General features: G+C 44.3%; 1 protein-coding gene and 1 long non-coding RNA gene across 2 annotated transcripts in view; one reads left to right on the top strand and one right to left on the bottom strand.

Moving 5' to 3' along the window:
• The window catches only part of AQR (aquarius intron-binding spliceosomal factor), a 54,475-nt gene extending 52,880 nt beyond the window's left edge, over nt 1-1,595 (top strand). Inside the window, exon 35 of the mRNA XM_079954386.1 lies at nt 1,128-1,595. Coding sequence (XP_079810512.1) covers nt 1,128-1,394 — 267 coding nt within the window. The 3' untranslated portion in view covers nt 1,395-1,595. The remainder of the gene's footprint in view (nt 1-1,127) is intronic.
• Nucleotides 1-20,390, bottom strand: part of LOC307204351 — a 45,441-nt gene extending 25,051 nt beyond the window's left edge. The window contains exon 1 of the long non-coding RNA XR_013833626.1: nt 20,166-20,390. This is a non-coding gene — a long non-coding RNA (uncharacterized lncRNA). The remainder of the gene's footprint in view (nt 1-20,165) is intronic.
• Nucleotides 20,391-20,601: the final 211 nt, after the last annotated feature.

Genomic DNA, 20,601 nt, shown 5'->3' with positions numbered 1-20,601 from the left:
TGACTTCTTCATCAAAGTCATTTATTAAAATTCTGAACAGCAATAGGCCCAGGACAGAACCCTGCAGCACCCCACTTGTCACTTCTTCCTAGTATGATGAGAAACCATTAGTGAATACTCTTTTGGTTTGGTCAGTCAACCAGCTACAAATCCATCTAACAGTTTCTTTTCCAGCCCACATTTTACCAGCTTCTCTGCAAGAATATCATGGGGGACTTTGTCAAAAGCCTTAAGGAAATCAAGAAACACTATGTCCACCGCATTCCCCTGATCTACCAAGCTTGTAACTCAATAAAAAAAGAAATGAGACTTGGTTTTTTAGAAACCCATGCTGAGTCTTTGTAATCACAGCATCCTTCCTTTCTAAGTGCTCACAAACCAACCATTTAATTATCTATTCTAGGACCGCTCAGTAGTTACCTAGGTGTTCTCCCCCCTTTTTTTTAAAGATGGGGACAACATTTTCCTACCTCCAGACTGCAGGGACATCACCTGTTCTCCAATAATTCTTAAATATTCTTTTAATAATCAGATTGCTTTATAAGACTTCTATGAATCACCTCATTTGTAGCTAGCCTTTTAAAAATTGCATCTCTCTTGTAGAATCTCACGTCAAATAATATTTTATTACATATCTTATAACCAATGACAGTACAGTGGTGCCCCGCAAGACAAATACCTCGCAAGACGAAAAACTCGCTAGACGAAAGGGTTTTCCGTTTTTTGAGGTGCTTCGCAAGACAAATTTCCCTATGGGCTTGCTTCGCAAGACGAAAACGTCTTGCGGGTTTGCTTCCTTTTTCTTAAAGCCGTTAATACCCAGGGAATCCGCGCTCCGCAAGACAAAAAAATCGCAAGACGAAGCAACTCGCGGAACGAATTAATTTCGTCTTGCGAGGCACCACTGTACGCTATTAAGTAGATTAATTGTAATTACAGTCAGCAAGCAGTACACATGGAATTCCTGAGCAGCAACACCTGCATTCACATGCTAGTACATTATTGAATTGTATTGAAGTCTTCTGATTTAGGATGCCTAGGTTGTCCTGAATGGCATTCAAATATGGGTCTGTTAATAAAACAAAAAGCAGGCATTTTCATAATGAATTGTTTAATTTTCTTACTAGCAAAACTTGCTGCCTCCTCCAACACTTGTTGAAGAAATCGAAACACTTCAATCTCAGGAAAGTGAAGAAGTTCAGAGCAAAGATCTTGAAATGGAAACAGAAACTGAAGTCAAACCCACACCAATGGAAACTGCAGAAGAGAAAGTTTTCAATGAGAAACAAAAGGTAGCAGAGGAAATTGAGGAGGAGCATCGGAAAATGCCTGAGCATCCTGGGAGAGACAGTGATAGTGAAGACAGTGAAACTGAAGATGGCACAGAGAAATGAACTTTCCTTTTTCAAGCGGACACACAGAGATGACTAATCATATGTATATCCACGAAACATGTTAGTCGGTAAAACAAGCAACTGTTAACCAAGAGTAAATATTAATGATACTTTTAAGTATCATTTATGACTAACATATCGTTAGCAAAGGAGATTTTTTTACTTGTATTGTGTATTTAGTAAAGTGGGGTTTTTTATCAATCCTTTGTGTAACTCCCCTTTTTTTGATACTATAAAGTTCAATTTGGAGAGATTTACAGTCAAGTATTTTCTTTAATCAAATACAATGTAGATAGCTGGGGTGAGCATAGACCACAATATTTGGTCCTTATCCTGATTTGAAGCTTTGGAAAAGAACACCAGAGATTGTACAACTTAGCTCAGGGTTGCCCCATTTTTCTCCTAGTAATGGAGTCTTTTATTTGGAAAAGCTTGCGGTCATGTCCTGTACAGTATTTGCATCTGTACACCCCAGATGCACCCCAGGTGGTACACCCCAGGAAGTTTTATCACATGATCTGTTTATAATCGAAGACATCTTAATTGTTTCTTTAGCTTGAGGGAGGGATGATGTTATAAGAACATAAACCCTGCTGGGTAAGGCTCTTGGCCCATCTAGTCCAGGATCTTGCCAGCCATAAGCTCATAGTTATATGCTTTATTGACTCAGAGCTATTTAAAAAAACAAACACTATTTGCAGTTTTTTATTGGATTTTTCTAGATAGCTGGTGATAGTTCTGCTACATCAAAAGAAAACTAAAGGGAAAAAATCCAAAATCTAATAATTACATTTGCCTTATGAGGTTCATGACTCTATTGACAACATGGTGTCTTGCAACGCTTTGGTTTGTAGCTAGTGGGAGTAACGGTAGAATAAATTTGAAAAAAGCAAATATGCCTTTGATTTCACAGGCAAAATGTTAAATAGATCAGTAAAATTCTACCAGAGTAGGTGTTCTAGAATCATTTTCAATTGAGCATCCTTCTTTAAATTTCCAAATTTACAACTGAGAGAAATCATCTTGGCAGATCATTTTACATCTATAAATCCCCTGGACAAGCAGTATGTTTCAAAGTTAACTATCACCCAAATTTCACGTTCTTTGCTGCCAATGTTGTATATTTGCTTGCAAAGTTGCCAATAGGATTGCTTTACAAAAAGATATAGATCATTAAAATAGCATTCAATCTTCAAGCTATATTAGATATATTCCATTAGCCTTGCCTCTGGTGGTGCAGTTTATCCGCATACAAAAATAAGCATAATATTTTTTCCCCTCACAACATTAGATATAGGATAGAGATATCTTCAGCTAATGAGAATCAATTTGTTCTCAGTCTTCCTTGCATTGTAAATTGCACAGAATCTACAGTTGCTAATTTAGACACTTATTCATTTACATTCTTGAATTGCCTTGCCAGAAGAAAATAAAATTGCTTTGGAAATATGTGGTTCCATAAGTTCCACCATGCACAAAAATAAACTGCAGCTTTTTAACCTGTCACTGAGAGAGACCTATTGGTGCACAGCTTAGAGACACTGTGATACAGTTTCATAAACTAACATTCATATGTTTAATCAGGGATGAATGGTACAAGGCCTTCAGGCAACATGTGACCAGCTCAGCTAAGGATCGTCTGCTTTCTAACCCATTTTCTAAAAATATTCTAGTATCTAACAACTTATTTCTGCTGTTTTTTTTTTTAATAAATCCCAACACTGGCAGGAACAGCTGCTGGTAGTTTGTATGTATTTAATGAAGCAACTTGAGATATTTTTGCTCATACTTTAACCTGGTGCCGGGATAAGAGTCTCAATAGCAAGAGTACATGGCCCAAATGAATGCAATAAGCAACTGGTGATATTTTGCAGATTCCTTTGGCAAGTGGTACCTCTTAAAGTGTGGGAGCCAGCTCTTGGACATGTTTTGGGGACACTGAGCTGTGTGAAGGTGCCTGCACTGGCATTTGTCAAGCTGGTAAAGTGGGCATAACTTGTGAGGGATATGGGAAAAGTGCCCAAAGACACTGCTTGGAAACAGGAAATTTTATTAAGTGTTTTATAGGTACATCATCTGCTATATAGAATATCCAAAGATGGATCCTAAAATTGAAAACTGGCCTGGTCATCGATGTTCTATCAACCATGGTATTCAGATTATGGGGAACTATGCACCATCCAGGTGGGAAACTGATAATAAAAGTCTTGGCACGTCAATCTTTACTGGAGATAAATGTGACAGGGCCCATTTATCAGCTATAAATTCCTGAATTACCAAGCAGCCGCGTTGGAGCAGTCCTGTTATGCGTCGCAAGGCGCTTCAGCATCCTGCTGCTTAAATTTGACATCTCTGTTGTCAGGAGAGCTATTTTTAGATTGATAGTCTGGGGACATGGAATGTTTACTAATTACTGTACTGGGAAAGGAATGGACTGTGAGGAGGGAGTGCTCCTTTTTAGCATTTCTAAGAGTGTTCTGGTGGCAGGGCAAACTCTTGTTCTTAAAAGTGAAGCGTTAACAGCAAAAGATATCCTAACTGAAGTTGCCTTGTTGGCATGAGAGGTTAAGAAATTTTAAATAAAGTAAATATACCCAAGGACTGGTGCTCTACATTGGTGATATTTTCTTTTTTGACAAGTTTCCGTTGTGAACAAAGAAGAGAGCCAAAGAGAGTGCACAATCCTATTCGGAATAAGGAAATTTCCCTTAAAAAAGGGGGAACGTAGACAGCTATGCAGTGTGCAGATGGCCACATCCTTGCTTCTTGGTGGATAAGAAGCAAATGTACTTTTCACCCCAGAGGGGTCCCTTTTACTGCTGCTTTACTTTCTTCTATGTAAGTGAATGGCTGCTGTTTAAGAATGAAATGCTACCCTGAGGCTGTGCCTCATGGAGGTGATGCACCCTGCTGGATCCCTTGAAAAGCTTCCTTTAAACATGAACACTGCTCAGCACAATTCTAGATGTTCTCCTAGTCCACAATAGTGCTGACCTATGTAATTGGCTTTTTGAGCTCCCTTTACTCCAGTTCTAAACATGCTTGGGTATTGCGGGTTGTATTTAACTAACTCCTACTCAGAAGAGACCTGCTGACATTAATGAACCTAAGTTAGTTGTGTTCATTAACTTTAATGGGCCTACTCTGAGTAGGCCTAATGTTGACTATCATGCTATATATTTTACTTACCTATTTTAATAATAATATGTCAACAGCAGCCTCCATTATCTCAGCCAGCATGGGCAATGGTCAAGGATTCTGAAAGTTGTAGTCCAACATGTGGGGGACCCAAGGCTGGGGAAAAATAACTTCTCCACTGTCCCATTGCAAGATAGAACGTCAATGGAGTGTGTTCTTTTCACATATATGGCATATATAATACCAGTGGAGAGTGCCCTGTGCTGTCTGTGAATTTTTGGACACCAATAAAGTATTGTGATTTTTAAATGGATGGTGTAATTTTTGAGTTTGGACTTGTCACTCCAAAACCCAGGTGAAGTCACACCAAAGTCACACTTCAGTCCACCATCTTGATTCAAACGGGCACCTGGCTTCCAATTGGCGACAAAGTCTGCCACCCCGACCTCAGGAACCCTCATGCTGAGTTTGGCAATGATATCTGGAGAGGTGACCAAACCTATGCCCCAAAATGGGCAAAGTCACACCAAAATGATTTTTTTTAGACTGCCATCTTGATACAAAATGGTGGATAGTGTCCAAACATTGATGAAGGCTGCTGCCCCAACCTCACGATCCCTCATGCTGAGTTTGGCAATGCTATCTTGAGTGGGGTCCAAACACACAGAAGGCAAACAAACCATTTTCTAAAATATAAAGTAGATAGATGGGTATGCATCCTTATGTGCACCACATATTAGCACCGGAGAGATATTCTTAATGGGTATTTCTAGAGTGTCACAAGCAGTTTTTATCTGGGAATGTAATTAGCAGGTAGGCATTAGCATGACTAATAATTGAATTTGCATGGGGGGAAAATCTGTTAAGTGCTATGCATGCATGGGATGGATGGTAATTGTTTTGCCTGTTAGCCATGTTTTGCCAAAATTAATTCCTGTCAATATGATGTATGTCTCTATCTTTAATTCCCCCCATAGTTTTCCTCATTCTAATGGCAGAAAGCTTAACTTAATTCCACACAATTCCACACAATTCCACACAACCTTCAGCTAGAGCAGCAGCCTTCGTCTTTTGGTCCTGTTGCAGCCTGTGTAACTTACAGATGGCTGAAAATCAAGGGATTGTAAAAATGGTTTAATGACTGTTCACTCTCTCGTGACCCTTTAAAGAGAAGTCAAATTGTCACAGTGGGAGAACTTGCCCTTTTAACTGCTGCCATGTTGCATTATAACCTGAAAAAGTGCAGCCAGGTTGACAATAATCTCTGCTGTTGCTATCTTTTTCTTTTTTTGTGGGATTCCTAACTATAATATTCATCCTTGATAACTACTCACTGAACTATATTCATTCAGTTATAGATACTAATGGACCTAAACAGATTAATTTGGGGGAGATTCTGGTCTTCCCTGTTGTATCTCCACCTTACTTTTTAATATTTTTAGTAATGCGTATACTATGCCTTCATCTCGTCTCAATTATAAATGCAGGTCAAATTTCATTGGTGAGCCATTTGTCCTAAATTACTCCCTACTCATACAACATTCACCCACTGGCATCCTGTCAGCCTAAACTATGCAATAAAAGGAGGCGTTGACAACAGCTGCTCCTTCTGACTCATCTCTCTCCCAGCCTTACTATAAAGAATGTTACTATAATTTTTTAGATGAAGCGAGTAAGTTTGCTGATGTAGACTTATTAGTAAGAAAACCCGAGGAACAGTGGGTGGCTTCCTATGGGCATGCAAATGTGCTTATCTCCCCACCCCCATTGCGTATGCCTACATGTTTTAAAGAAGGTGGCATTTTTGCTGGAGTTGATGCTGAAGCCTCTTGCACGCACAGTTTGGAATATATTCAGTTGTTACCTTAACACCTATATGTTGTTCCAATGGCACAACAGGCTATTTATCGGCGGGGGCGGGGGGGGGGGAGATGATGAGGTTGGCATGACATCAGGCCCAGCCAGCATGCTTTTAGATGACCCATTGAATCCATTCACTTCTAAGAGAATGAGAAATTCAATTTCCTTCTCCCTTCAAATAGCTAACCAATGACACCTTCAAGATCCACCCCCTGTTGCATTTTTGTTATTGCCTCCCTCATGCCTCCTCTTTGGTACAATTGGCTTCCTGCCTGTTTTCTTTCAGGTTGTTCCTAAAAAACAGTTATTGCAGTTTGCTTTTAATTAGGAGTTAATGGTTCTGTTAATGTATGTTGTTTTTAATGGCTGTGAGTTAGGGTTTTGTATTTTATAATGGGACTGCTGGCTTGAGATCAAATGGTTATACATATCTTTCTATATCTTTCTATTTTAGTACCTTAAAATGACATTATTTCATATTTTTACACCACTTTGGAATTTTTTGTGCTTTGAAAGGTGGCTAAGAAGTTTCCAAAAGTAAATAAATCACATATTACCAAATTACACATTTAACATAACTTGTAGTCCACTAATATACCAGTTTTTAAGCATTTTGTGAATACAGAACTATAGTAAAGTCTTATTGAGAAGTAAAGCAGCAAATCTTCATTTAATCCATCACTTAGAATCTGATAAGGCATATAGCTTCTTTTAAGAGTTTAAAGGTAAAGGTAAAGGTACCCCTGACCGTTAAGTCCAGTCACAGAGGACTCTGGTTGCACGCTCATCTCGCTCTATAGGCCAAGGGAGCATCTATTGAATTTCCTGTTCCTACATGTATTTTATTTATTTGTGTATTTATTCAATTTCCAGTATTTCTTACCCACCCTTCACTCTCAGGTACCAGTATTGGTTAGATAAACTAAAATACAACCACAAAATAATGAATCATCAAAAACCCAAAAAATAATGACAAAAGCATAACACAGATACAGCTAATAATACATTTACCAGGGGGACAACTACAACATTCTTGCTTCACTTCCAACGGCCAGGGTCAACAGGTGCAACTTAAGTAGCTAATGGAAGATGTAAAGTGTTGTGATTGGTGCACCTCTATGGGGATGTAATTGCACAGTTTTGGAGCCACAGAAGAGATGACCCTGTCAAAAGCCACCATTCCCCGGACCTCTGAAGGTGATGGCACTAACAGTAAGACATCATCTGCAGATCTCAGTACATGAACTGGTGCATATGGAAAGCAGCAACACTCCTCCAGATATTAGAGGCAGTTAGGGCTTTATAGACTAACAATTTGGGTAGAAACTTCAAAATAAGTGCAGTAAGAGTACTTGCAGTCATATTGTAGCAAGGGGTCAAACCCTATAAAAAGTCTTTGGCCAACAAGACTCAGGAGCTGGGAGAAGATAGAGTCCAGCCAATATTTTATTACTTAGGAAGCAATAGGTTACAGTCGGATCGTTCCACAAGAACTAGAATCATAGAATCATAGAATTGGAAGAGACCACAAGGGCCATCGAGTCCAACCCCCTGCCAAGCAGGAAACACCATCAGAGCACTCCTGACATATGGTTGTCAAGCCTCTGCTTAAAGACCTCCAAAGACCTCCAAAGAAGGAGACTCCACCACACTCCTTGGCAGCAAATTCCACTGTCGAACAGCTCTTACTGTCAGGAAGTTCTTCCTCATGTTTAGGTGGAATCTTCTTTCTTGTAGTTTGGAACCATTGCTCCGTGTCCGCTTCTCTGGAGCAGCAGAAAACAACCTTTCTCCCTCCTCTATAATCCCCCAGCTAGGGGTCTAGGGGGGTTATTTATAAGTTTCTACACAAAGCCCTTTAATTTCATCCAATCATATGTATAGAAGTATTTCACATTACCCCATCCTAATTGTTGGATACATTTCAGGTTAGTATGCCTGCGCAATAAGAACCGGCTATTTCTGCTGACTAGGCTTTGATTCCCACTGTGTCTGTTATGGCCTTCATATAGGAATACATTGTTACACAGAGCTATTGCACTTTGTAAACCTGTGTGTTTAGCTGCGTGTGTTCTGTGATAAAAATGTTAGCTGCTTTTCTTCCCATGGGAAAGGCCTTTTGCATTCTCAGCAGTTTCAAAGCTTTAGCATTAACAGTTTCATAGCTTTTTCTCAAAGCAATATAGCATTTTCTTAAAGCGACATACTATCAATTTTTGTGGCCCTTGGGGTCCTCCCTCCACATCAGACATTATCCTAGCTTCCATATTCTGCACCTCTAAATAGTCTAATCCAGGGGTTAACAAAGCATGGGGTAAGTGTCCAAGACAGTTCTGAACTGGAGGCAACACAGTGGTGAACCAGTCATAGCTGGAAAATAGGCACTCTACTAAGGCCACATGGGGTCTTTCCAGTTAAGTGCAGCCCCATACAGAACAGGCTGCCTAATCACATAGCAGACTTAGGAACTTGAAACACACAGCCAGTCCATTTCTAGCCCCAGGCACAAGTCTATCACCTCATCTTCCTCCTAATTCAGATAGTATGGGGTGACAGATAGTATATGCCTCCACAAGAAGCACAGAAGATGTAGACAAGCCACCCACATTTAAAACAGGACACTATCATTGCCATGTCAACATATTACCGTTAAAGTACTATGAAATTTAGAATTTGGAACCCCTTTGATATTCAAATGGATTGTGATGTGCTCACTAGAATAAGGAGAACCTGGGAATTCTAGTGGGTGTGATAATCTGAGGAAACCCAGCCAGATGGGTGGGGTACAAATAATAATAATAATAATAATAATAATAATAATAATAATAATAATAGTAATAAATCATCATCATCATCATTGTATTTTGCTTTGCACTCTGTTTATGTTCTGGAGCTGCTTTACACAAACTCACCCTCCCAGTTTAGATTTAGGAGACATTATTTCATCCATCGGCTGGGTGAGGACTGCGGGGCCTGCTCCCTTCCAGGGCCTTTTCCAGCTGGCCCAGGGGGCGTGGCCCAGGCCCTCTCTCCCGGCTACAAAGGGACTCCTGCTGCAGTGAGGCCTCGGACCATCGGCTGGGTGAGGACTGCAGGGCCTGCTCCCTTCCAGGGCCTTTTCCAACTGGCCCAGGGGGCGTGGCCCAGGCCCTCTCTCCCGGCTACAAAGGGACTCCTGCTGCAGTGAGTCCTCGGACCATCGGCTGGGTGAGGACTGCGGGGCCTGCTCCCTTCCAGGGCCTTTTCCAACTGGCCCAGGGGGCGTGGCCCAGGACCTCTCTCCCGGCTATAAAGGGACTCCTGCTGCAGTGAGGCCTCGGACCATCGGCTGGGTGAGGACTGCAGGGCCTGCTCCCTTCCAGGGCCTTTTCCAGCTGGCCCAGGGGGCGTGGCCCAGGCCCTCTCTCCCGGCTACAAAGGGACTCCTGCTGCAGTGAGGCCTCGGACCATCGGCTGGGTGAGGACTGCAGGGCCTGCTCCCTTCCAGGGCCTTTTCCAGCTGGCCCAGGGGGCGTGGCCCAGGCCCTCTCTCCCGGCTACAAAGGGACTCCTGCTGCAGTGAGGCCTCGGACCATCGGCTGGGTGAGGACTGCAGGGCCTGCTCCCTTCCAGGGCCTTTTCCAGCTGGCCCAGGGGGCGTGGCCCAGGACCTCTCTCCCGGCTATAAAGGGACTCCTGCTGCAGTGAGGCCTCGGACCATCGGCTGGGTGAGGACTGCAGGGCCTGCTCCCTTCCAGGGCCTTTTCCAGCTGGCCCAGGGGGCGTGGCCCAGGCACTTATTTGGAACAAACTTTTTGGGAAGGGTGGGAAGTGTTCTGCCATTCTTCCCTGTTCCAGGTGGTTAATGTGCTTTAAAATGTCCTCAAGCAGTCGGTGGCAATTTAAATTTAAATTTAAATTTTTATTTTCCTTTTTTCCATTGTTGGGGGTGGGTGGGATGGATATTTAGTTGGGGATTAATTTTAGTATAATTGTTCTGTTTCTTTTTGTTGTTGTTGTTTTATTGGTTCTGTATAGTTTGTGTTTTGTTTTTAAGGGTCGGGATCAGGGCTGCCTGGGAGTGGGGCCCCAGCCAACACGATGGCTGGGACAAGTTCCACGGGGGAGGAAGCACTGGGACATCCGATCTCGGTGATCATGGGCAGGAGGCGGAGTTACGCTAAGACCAGACCATGTCATTACCGAGGAGGCAGGTTTAGTCGTTGTTTGAAGACTATCCCTGCCTCCGGGTCTGGCCTTGACCAGATGGATACTGGAATCAACAGGGGAAACCTACATGACCTGAAGGTGTTGCTGTGTAATGCCAGGTCAATGATGAATAAAACCACTGCCATCCACGACCTGATTGTGGATGGAGGATTTGACCTGGCATGTGTGACAGAGACCTGGTTGGAGGAAGCAGATGGGCCTGTCCTTGCCGCTGCTTGTCCACCAGGTTTCTCTTACGCACAGCAACCCAGGTTATGTGGGCGGGGAGGGGGGGTTGCAGTGATTTTTAGGAAGTCACTAGCTTGCACCAGGCGTCCTACTGGGAAGATCCAGTTTTCTGAGTGCATGTTCTGGAAGTTGGGCAATAGGGGCAGTACAGGATTCCTTTTGGTGTACCGACCTCCCCGCTGCACCAAGGATTCCCTGTCTGAGCTGCTTCAGGTCGTGGCGGATTTTCTCCTGGAGACACCTAGTTTGGTTGTCTTAGGAGATTTTAACATCCATGCCGACACGACCTTACAAGGGGCTGCTCGGGACTTCGTGGAAAGCATGGCCTCCATGGGGCTGTCCCTGAATAAGTTTGGCCCAACTCATAGTCATGGACATGCCTTAGACCTGGTGTTCACCTCTAGTGACGTGGGTGATCTGACACTAAGTAAAAGTGAAACAAAAGAAGTGCCATGGTCAGATCACTTCCTGGTGCAACTGGACTTCTCCGCGACCCTTCCCCTCTGCAGGGAGGTGGGACCAATTCGGATGGTCCGCCCCCGCCACTTAATGGATCCAAATGGTTTCCAGAGAGTGGTAGGGGATGCTTTATCCCATGTTGATGGCCTTTCAGCTGATTCCCTGGTGGCCCGCTGGAATGCGGAGTTAACCAGGGCTATCGACTGTCTGGCTCCGAAGCGCCCTCTCCGATTGCATGGAGCCCGGACAGCTCCGTGGTTTTCTTCGGAGCTGAGGGCGATGAAACAATCGCTGAGACGGCTAGAGCGTCGGTGGCAAAAAACTCACTCCGAATCTGACCGGACACAGGTTAGAGCTCAACGTCGAGCCTACCAAGTGGCGATAGCGACGGCGAAGAAGACTTTCTTCACCGCCTCTATTGCATCTGCAGAAAATAGTAGCGGGAGACTCTTTCAGGTGGTTCGTAATTTAACGGAACCACCTTTACCACCGGGGCCTTGTAAAGACCCCAAGATCTCCTGCAACGATTTTGCAAAGTTTTTTGCAGATAAAATCACTCATATTCGGAAGGAGCTAGACACCTCCGTGGGAGCAGTGCCGGGGTGGGAGAGTGCTAGAGCTCTGTCTGGTCAAGTTGCATGGAATCAATTTCAGTCCGTTACCCCCGAGGATGTGGACAGGCTGCTTGGACGCGTGAAACCAACCACCTGTCTCCTGGATCCGTGCCCATCTTGGCTAATAAAAGCAAGCCGGGAAGGGCTGGGCGATGGGCTCTGCGGGGTGGTGAATGCTTCCCTCTGTGAGGGAACATTCCCAGATCCGCTGAAAGAGGCGGTCATTAAACCGCTTCTTAAAAAACCATCTTTAGACCTGGCCAGTATGGCCAACTATCGCCCAGTCTCAAATCTTCCTTTCTTGGGCAAGGTGATTGAGCGCGTGGTTGCTGAACAACTCCAGGCACGCCTGGAGGATGCGGACCATTTGGATCCCTTCCAATCGGGATTCAGGCCTCATCATGGGACTGAAACTGCCTTGGTCGCGCTGGTTGATGATCTCCGGCGAGCTAGGGACAAAGGTGAGAGTTGTTTCCTAGTTCTGCTGGATCTCTCAGCGGCCTTTGATACAATCGACCATAACATCCTTCTGGACCGTCTAGAGGGGCTGGGAGCTGGGGGCACTGTTATACAGTGGTTTCGCTCCTTCCTCCTGGGCCGTGTTCAGAAAGTGGTGGTGGGGGATGAGTGTTCAGACCCCTGGGCCCTCACTTGTGGGGTGCCTCAGGGTTCCGTCCTCTTCCCCATGCTTTTTAACATCTATATGAAGCCGCTGGGAGAGATCATCAGGGGGTTTGGACTGGGTGTCCATCAATATGCAGATGATACCCAGCTCTACCTCTCCTTCAAATCAGAACCAGTGAAGGCGGTGAAGGTCCTGTGTGAGTGCCTGGAGGCGGTTGGAGGATGGATGGCGGCTAATGGATTGAGGTTGAATCCTGACAAGACAGAAGTACTGTTTTTGGGGGACAGGGGGCGGGCAGGTGTGGAGGACTCCCTGGTCCTGAATAGGGTAACTGTGCCCCTGAAGGACCAGGTGCGCAGCCTGGGAGTCATTTTGGACTCACAGCTGTCCATGGAGGCGCAGGTCAATTCTGTATCCAGGGCAGCTGTCTACCAACTCCACCTGGTACGCAGGCTGAGACCCTACCTGCCTGCGGACTGTCTCGCCAGAGTGGTGCATGCTCTGGTTATCTCCCGCTTGGACTACTGCAATGCGCTCTACGTGGGGCTACCTTTGAAGGTGACTCGGAAACTACAACTAATCCAGAATGCGGCAGCTAGACTGGTGACTGGGGGCGGCCGCCGAGACCATATAACACCGGTCTTGAAAGACCTACATTGGCTCCCAGTACGTTTCCGAGCACAATTCAAAGTGCTGGTGTTGACCTTTAAAGCCCTAAACGGCCTCGGCCCAGTATACCTGAAGGAGCGTCTCCACCCCCATCGTTCTGCCCGGACGCTGAGGTCCAGCGCCGAGGGCCTTCTGGCGGTTCCTTCATTGCGAGAAGCAAAGCTACAGGGAACCAGGCAGAGGGCCTTCTCGGTAGTGGCGCCCGCCCTGTGGAATGCCCTTCCAGCAGATGTCAAAGCAATAAATAACTACCTGACATTCAGAAGACATCTTAAGGCAGCCCTGTTCAGGGAAGTTTTTAATCTGTGATATTTTAGTGTATTTTTGGTTTTTATGGAAGCCGCCCAGAGTGGCTGGGGAGACCCAGCCAGATGGGCGGGGTACAAATAATAAATTATTATTATTATTATTATCCAGGAGTGAAACAGAGTCAGGCACTTCATATGTTCAAAGTCTTGGTCTTTGCCATTCCCAATATGCACCTGACATAGGATATGTAATGAGTGGTGGACCTGAGTCTGTAAATTTCTGAGATTGAATTTGGTGGAAGCATCTCATAAAAAACCGGTGTGGTAAAAGAGTTAATTAGAAGAAATGGATTCTTAATTTGGGGTCCCTACTGAGGCACAAATTGAGGATATATGAACACACTGCCAGATGTGAGGGTGCAAATTGCCTCTCAGAAATATTCTATTCTATTCTCTATGTCAGTGTTTGTAAAAAGCAAAAAAAAAAAAAAAAAAAAAAAAGAAGGAAAGGGTTCTGACCTCCCTTTGTCTCCTCAGCCTGGTCCTCAGACCCTTGTCAGCATAAAAGAGTCCAGAAGAATATCCTTGCAGAGTTTTATTCTTAAAAGTCTTTGTGCAAAACATGACTGAATAACTATACACACCAGCACCAACCAACCAACCAACCCAAACACCAGCCTCAGCACAAACTAACATTTCTCACTTATATATACAACTTGGTGCAGACCGCTGAGTCATGCTGACCCAGCTTTATTCGCATTAAAGAAACAGCGGCCATTTTAGCCGTGACACCCCTTCTGTTTCTTAAATGTGGAAAACCCCAACAGAAACAATACATACATACATTATATACATAAACCCAGTTTTGTCATTAATTCATTATGGCATGTTGCTGGCAAAGGCTTGGTAAACAAATCAGCAATATTATCTTGTGACTGACAATACTCCAGTTTGATTACCCCATTCTGTACACAATCTCTAACATTCGCATGACGGATAGCAATATGTTTGGATGTGGATTTCATTATTTCTGAGCCCACTAATGCAATGCACGATTGGCTATCTTCATACACTTGGATAGGCAAATCTATTTTACAATCTAGATCTTTTAGTATCTGTATAAACCACATGATTTCATTGCATGCTAGTGACAGATTCCCATATTCTGCCTCACAGGATGAGGTTGCAACAAATCCTTGTTTCTTTGACCTCCACCCAATTATGGAATTGGCAAACATCATAACCATTCCACTTGTAGATTTTCTAGTAGCTACACAGCTTCCCCAGTCTGCATCAACAAATACTTCTAGTTTTTCGTCTTTTGTACTAGATATCTTTAAACATACATTTAATGTCCCCTTTAGATATCTGATAAGCCTTTTCAAAGCACACCAATCGGCAGTACTGGTGTTGGCTCAGAACATTTGTAGCACATGCAATGTCTGGCCTTGACCACTGACTTAAGTACAACAGTGATCCTATTTTTGAGTGATACAACTCAGGCTGATCAAATTCATCATCACACACTGTCTTTGGGAAATCTGGTGTCATGGGAGTCTGAACTGGCTTACAGTTTTCCATGCCAAACTGCTCTATCAAATGAAGAATTTTCTCTTTCTGGCTCAATAGGAAGCTTCCATCAGCTTCCTGCCTTACTTCTACTCCCAAGTAATTGCTTACAGGCCCTAAGGCTTTAAGCTTAAACCTTTTTCCCAGTTGACTTGTGAGCTTCTGGATCTCATCTGTGGAACTCCCTGCTACAAGCAAATCATCAACAAAGACTAAGAGCATTAGATATTTGTTGCCTGTCCCCTTGGTGTACAGGCATGGATCAGCCACACTCCTTTTAAAACCAATTTTTACAAGGGCTTCATTTAAACACTGGTTCCAACACCTTCCACTTTGTTTGAGACCATAAACAGCTTTTTTCAAACGCCAGACTGCACCATTCTTCTCTTCAAACCCAGGGGGTTGTCTCATTAACACTTCATGGTCTAAATTTGCATGCAGATATGCAGCATCAACATCAAAATGGTGCACTGCTAGTTGTCTTACAGCAGCAATGGAAAGCATTTAACGAAAAGTTTCACTCTTTACAGTGGGAGAAAACACTTCATCACCACTCTCCCCTTTAATCTGAGTGAACCCTCTGGCTACTAATCTGGCTCGAAAACGTGGTTCTCCAGATCCAAGGGTTTTTCTCTTGTAAACCCACTTGCATGACACCACTCTGCCACCAGGTGGTGGCATTATGACCTCAAACACTTTGTTACGTTTAAAAGAGTCCATTTCTTCTTTCATAGCTTGTTCCCACAAAGCACGTTCCCCAGGAGGTAAGTGTAAGACTTCAGTATAACTTTGTGGTTCCACACAACTCACATTGCATACTCTCACTCCTCCTAGGGTCAAACGTTGAGGACGTTGGGAGCGCCTAGGCACAAGTACTTCTTCTTCCCCCCTTATCTCTGGCTCTTCTTCCTCTTCCTCTAGAGAAGTATTATCTATTGCCACATCTTTTGGGAAAATCTGTGCCTCCTCCTCATCCTGCTCCTGTGTTGCCAATGGCTGAGAAGAAGCCTCTTCTCTTACTTGCATGGGCAGTAGGCAGTCTGGGTTGGCATGGATCACAGTCCATCTGTCCTGGTCAGCAAAGTCTGCGCTTCGTGACAGAACCACGTGTCCTGGGCGTAAATTGAAACCCTTTGCCATAGGACTGATATCCCACAAACCGCAGTTTCTGCACTCTAGAGCCCCCTTTCTGGCGCTGAGCTTTGGGGATATTTACATGTGCCCAAGCACCCCAGTTATGGAGCATTGTCCACTCTGGTTCTTTCCCAAACAACACACGATAGGGAATATCTTTTATAGAGCTTGACCAGGTTCTATTAATGAAAAAGTTCGCTGTCAGAAAAGCCTCGCCCCACAGCCTATGGTTGTGACCCAATCCTGCATCCACTAGCAGGCAGTCCTTTACTGACTGTATTACAGCCCCACGTCTTTCACACAGACCATTTTCAGCAGGGCTATAAGGGTTAGTCAACCAGTGAGTGATCCCCTTACGTCGCAACCATGCCCCAAATTGTTTGTTCAGAAATTCTCCGCCCCTATCTGTTTGCAACTGCACAACAGGGCGAGCAAAGAGCTTTTCAGCTTGGGCAACCCATTCTCTGAATGTGGGGAAACACTCAGATTTCTGCTTTAACAAAAACAACCAACTGAAACGTGATTTATCATCTATTACCAGAAAAGCATATCTGGCGCCCCCTTCAGTCTTCTGTGGAAAAGGGCCTATCATGTCACAATGGACAAGTTCTAAAACCTCTTTAGATACTCTGTCACTTTTAGAAGCCATAGGCTTTCTCTTAGATTTGGCCATTTTACATACACTGCAATCTAGGAAACAGTTACAGCTATTTACTTTTAGGTTCTTGCACACCTTTTGCATCTCTGAAAGCACACAGAAATTGGTGTGACCCAGTTTTCTGTGCAGTTCATGTACACACCCCTTATGAACTGGCAAATTATCCTGAACCACCTGGGCTGCTTTAACAGGCTTGTCCTGCATTACATATAACCCATTTTGCATCTTTGCATGGCCACATACCCGAGTTTCATTCTTTATCAGGCAACCATCCTCCGTGAACTTAACACTATACCCTGCATTAATCAAACAGCTTACAGACAGCAAACAATAGTCCAAACTGCTGACAAACAGAGTCTCTGGTAGAGTAGTGTTCAAGCACTGCAGGAAACATGTTCCCTGGCCATCAATCTTGCTTCTACGACCATTAGCAAGATGGATTGAGTCTTTTCCATCAGCTGGCTTCTCCAGGGTCTTAAAGTCCTCCCGACTGTTGCAGATAATCCTGCTACTCCCAGAGTCCAGCAACCATGTTCCTCGAGGTATTTTCCTCTCCTCTCGAGAAAATGCAGACACAAACTGAGCAGAACGCGTGTTCTTCTTCCCTGAAGAGAACCCCTTCTGCTTACGTTTCTGCGTCAATTGCTGTCTCTGCTCCACGCCGTCTCCTGGAAGTCTTGCCCTGCATTGACGTTGGAGATGCCCGGGTAGGTTGCATCTATAGCACCTCCTCACCGCCATGGCCAAGTCCAAACCTTGGCATTGCTCCATTGGCAGATTCTGCTGCTGCCCCCCTCGACTGTAACTCCTCCACTCTTGGAGTTCAGCCTGTCTATCTGACCTTCTTTCTGCTTCTTCAGTCACTCTTCCAACCACATACTCAAGGGTCAGATCTCGGGGACGCATACTCTCCATGCTGTTAATCACAGGCAACCAGCTTTCAGGCAAACTTGAAAGAATAATGTAGGTTTGGTCAGTCTCTCTTTTTTTTAAAGAATAATTTTTTATTAACCGACCAATCACATCAAATCAAACCAAATTACATAAATTCCAAGTTACACAGCCGAATTTTAAATTTTTGTTGGGGGTACCCATATTTCAAGTTCTGAAGGGATCCAATCAACTTCTTGCTTCTTACTGCTGTTTTAATGTCCACAAATCTAACCTTATGATGTTCACAGTACTATCCAGTCCTTTCTTATTATTTTTCCACATCTCTTGTTGTTATTTTCATATATTTTTCCTTTCTCTTTGTGACCTCTGATAGTCTCCGCAAGCTGGTTAGAACAGTTTGTAATCCTGCGTGGATATTATTTTTTTTATCCAGTAGCCATATCCAGACGTTTTCCATATAACATCACTTCCATACATCAAAACAGTCTTAGCGCCATTAATCTTCACCAATCTGCCTCCTTTCTCAAAACCTCTGAGGAGATTCACTAGGAATGCAGTCTGAAAACAAATCCATTCTTCTTCCCGGCTATAAATCCTTTGGCAAGATGGCGACTCCGAATTAATTGCTGCGCCATTCCCAAAAGCTCTTATTGCTTCTCGGTCTCCATAAAGCATACTTTTGGTTAAAGTTTATCTCCACACAGACCTTAATCATTCTGCTTGGGTCAGTTCAACCGACGGTTCTAATGAGGAGGGGTTCTTGTAAATCACATAGAAGGAAAGTAAAAAAAGGTCGTCGTCCCCCCCATTCAGCCCCGTTGTCAACATACCCCACCTTTGGTGTATCTTCATCGTAAAATATTCCTGTTTCTCCAGCCCGTCGTCTTCTTTCGCTGAGGTCACTTAAATTAGCAGACTTCACTCCCCTTCTTCACTTGAAATATGTGCATTTGCTTCTTTTGTAATTAATTATTCCAAATTGCTGCAACTAGTGCGCGATCAGAGACAGCATCCACGAGAGCCGAGGTCCACACGGGGGCATTCTGCCTAGGGCCCTCACCCCCTTCTTTTGAATTAGGGGGTGATTTATGGGCACAACAGGCAAGGGCAGTGTTCCCCATTTCTTTGGGGCAACAAGGGAGGCTGCCTACTCCCATAACAGCCTCTTAATTACCCCATGTGGGTCGGAGAGATGGTATTGTCGGCCATCTTCCAATGCGCCCCCTAGTGGCCCCCCAGGTTTGGTCAGTCTCATCATAATGCTTACCTCTCTGCTGTAGTTGAAGAAACAGAGATTTCAGCGTTTGAAGATGAGTTGCCAAACTCTCACCTTCCTTCATAACAGTCCTGAACAGCCTTCTGGTCAGAGAAATTATAGTTCCAGCAGTTTCTCTGACATGCATTGTCCTTAATAAATTCCAGCACTCAAACGCTGTGCTAGCATTTGCTACATGCAATAACTGAGAGTTGCTCAAACACAGCATAATTTGGGCACGAGCCCTTTAATCCAGCCATTTTTTCTCAGCAGAGTCCCGTCTCGAAACCTCAGTTTCAACACAGTCCCATAGTCCATCTCTCCTTAACAACTGCTGCATTTTAATTGACCAACTCAGCCAGTTGTTTTCTGAGAGAAGTTCAAAAGGGATGCCTCCCACAATATTTACAACTTGGGAAGACTGGAAATCTGCCATCTGCTGGTGCTTGCTGAGCCCCTTCTGTAGGGTCTCCAACAATCTCTCCTGACTCTCTCTTTAGAGTCCAACTGGATGGTCCTGGGTGGCACTCACCGGCTTCTAGCTGCTGCCTCTGTTGACCCTCAGGTCCCGCCTGGCTCTGCAACTTGTGTAGCCACTCTGTGAGTCACCTACTGTGGTCCTCTAGCAGTTCAAACTGTTCCAGTAGCCGACGCTGAGTGCTTTCCTGATCCTCAGATCCTAGCCGCTCCAGCGTCGCTGCAGACAGTTACAGCTTGCCACCAACTGCTCCAACGCACAGCCACTGGCTCCATACACCACCAGGACTCACCAGCTCCCTGCTGAGATGCTGTCAGTCGTTCTGCACTCTGCACATGCTCAGAAACACTGGGCCCATAACCCGTCAGTGTTTGTAAAAAGCAAAAAAAAGAAGGAAAGGGTTCTGACCTCCCTTTGTCTCCTCAGCCTGGTCCTCAGACCCTTGTCAGCATAAAAGAGTCCAGAAGAATATCCTTGCAGAGTTTTATTCTTAAAAGTCTTTGTGCAAAACATGACTGAATAACTATACACACCAGCACCAACCAACCAACCAACCCAAACACCAGCCTCAGCACAAACTAACATTTCTCACTTATATATACAACTTGGTGCAGACCGCTGAGTCATGCTGACCCAGCTTTATTCGCATTAAAGAAACAGCGGCCATTTTAGCCGTGACACTCTATTCATACCACAGTCCTTTTTAGGAGTGCTTTGGAAAATATTTCCACACCTTTCTCTTGCATGCCTTTATAAAGAATTTCTGGAGTCAAGACTTTGTCAATGACATTGCAGCAAAACCTTCCTGGAACTCAGCCATGCTGACAAGCACAAGCTGCGTTCTAGGATCTTTAAAGAGAGAGCACTAGAATATCATTCCACAGTACCTTTTCATTCCAGCTTCTCTGTGGTAGAATGAGAGCAGATTTAAAACACTAAACTGGAATGTTACTGCCAAGGTGTGAGTGCATTTTCTGACTGAAATGTGCAGTTCTGCAACCTTCTTATGCTATTCTGTAATAGAAGGATAGTGAAGCTGCAAGTTTGAGCTTGCCCTGACTGCTGACAAATCTGTTGTCGGTATGGTTGGACTCTCTCTTGACTTTCTTCCCAGTGTAGGTGACCTCTGGCAGTTTAACAACTTCCTGGAAAGATACTGCAAATAAGCA

The sequence above is a fragment of the Podarcis cretensis genome (genome assembly GCF_951804945.1).
Source record: "Podarcis cretensis genome assembly, chromosome: 1".
Lineage (NCBI taxonomy): Eukaryota > Metazoa > Chordata > Lepidosauria > Squamata > Lacertidae > Podarcis > Podarcis cretensis.
The sequence above is the reverse complement of the archived record's forward strand: the minus strand, read 5'-3'. Positions and strand labels throughout refer to the sequence as shown.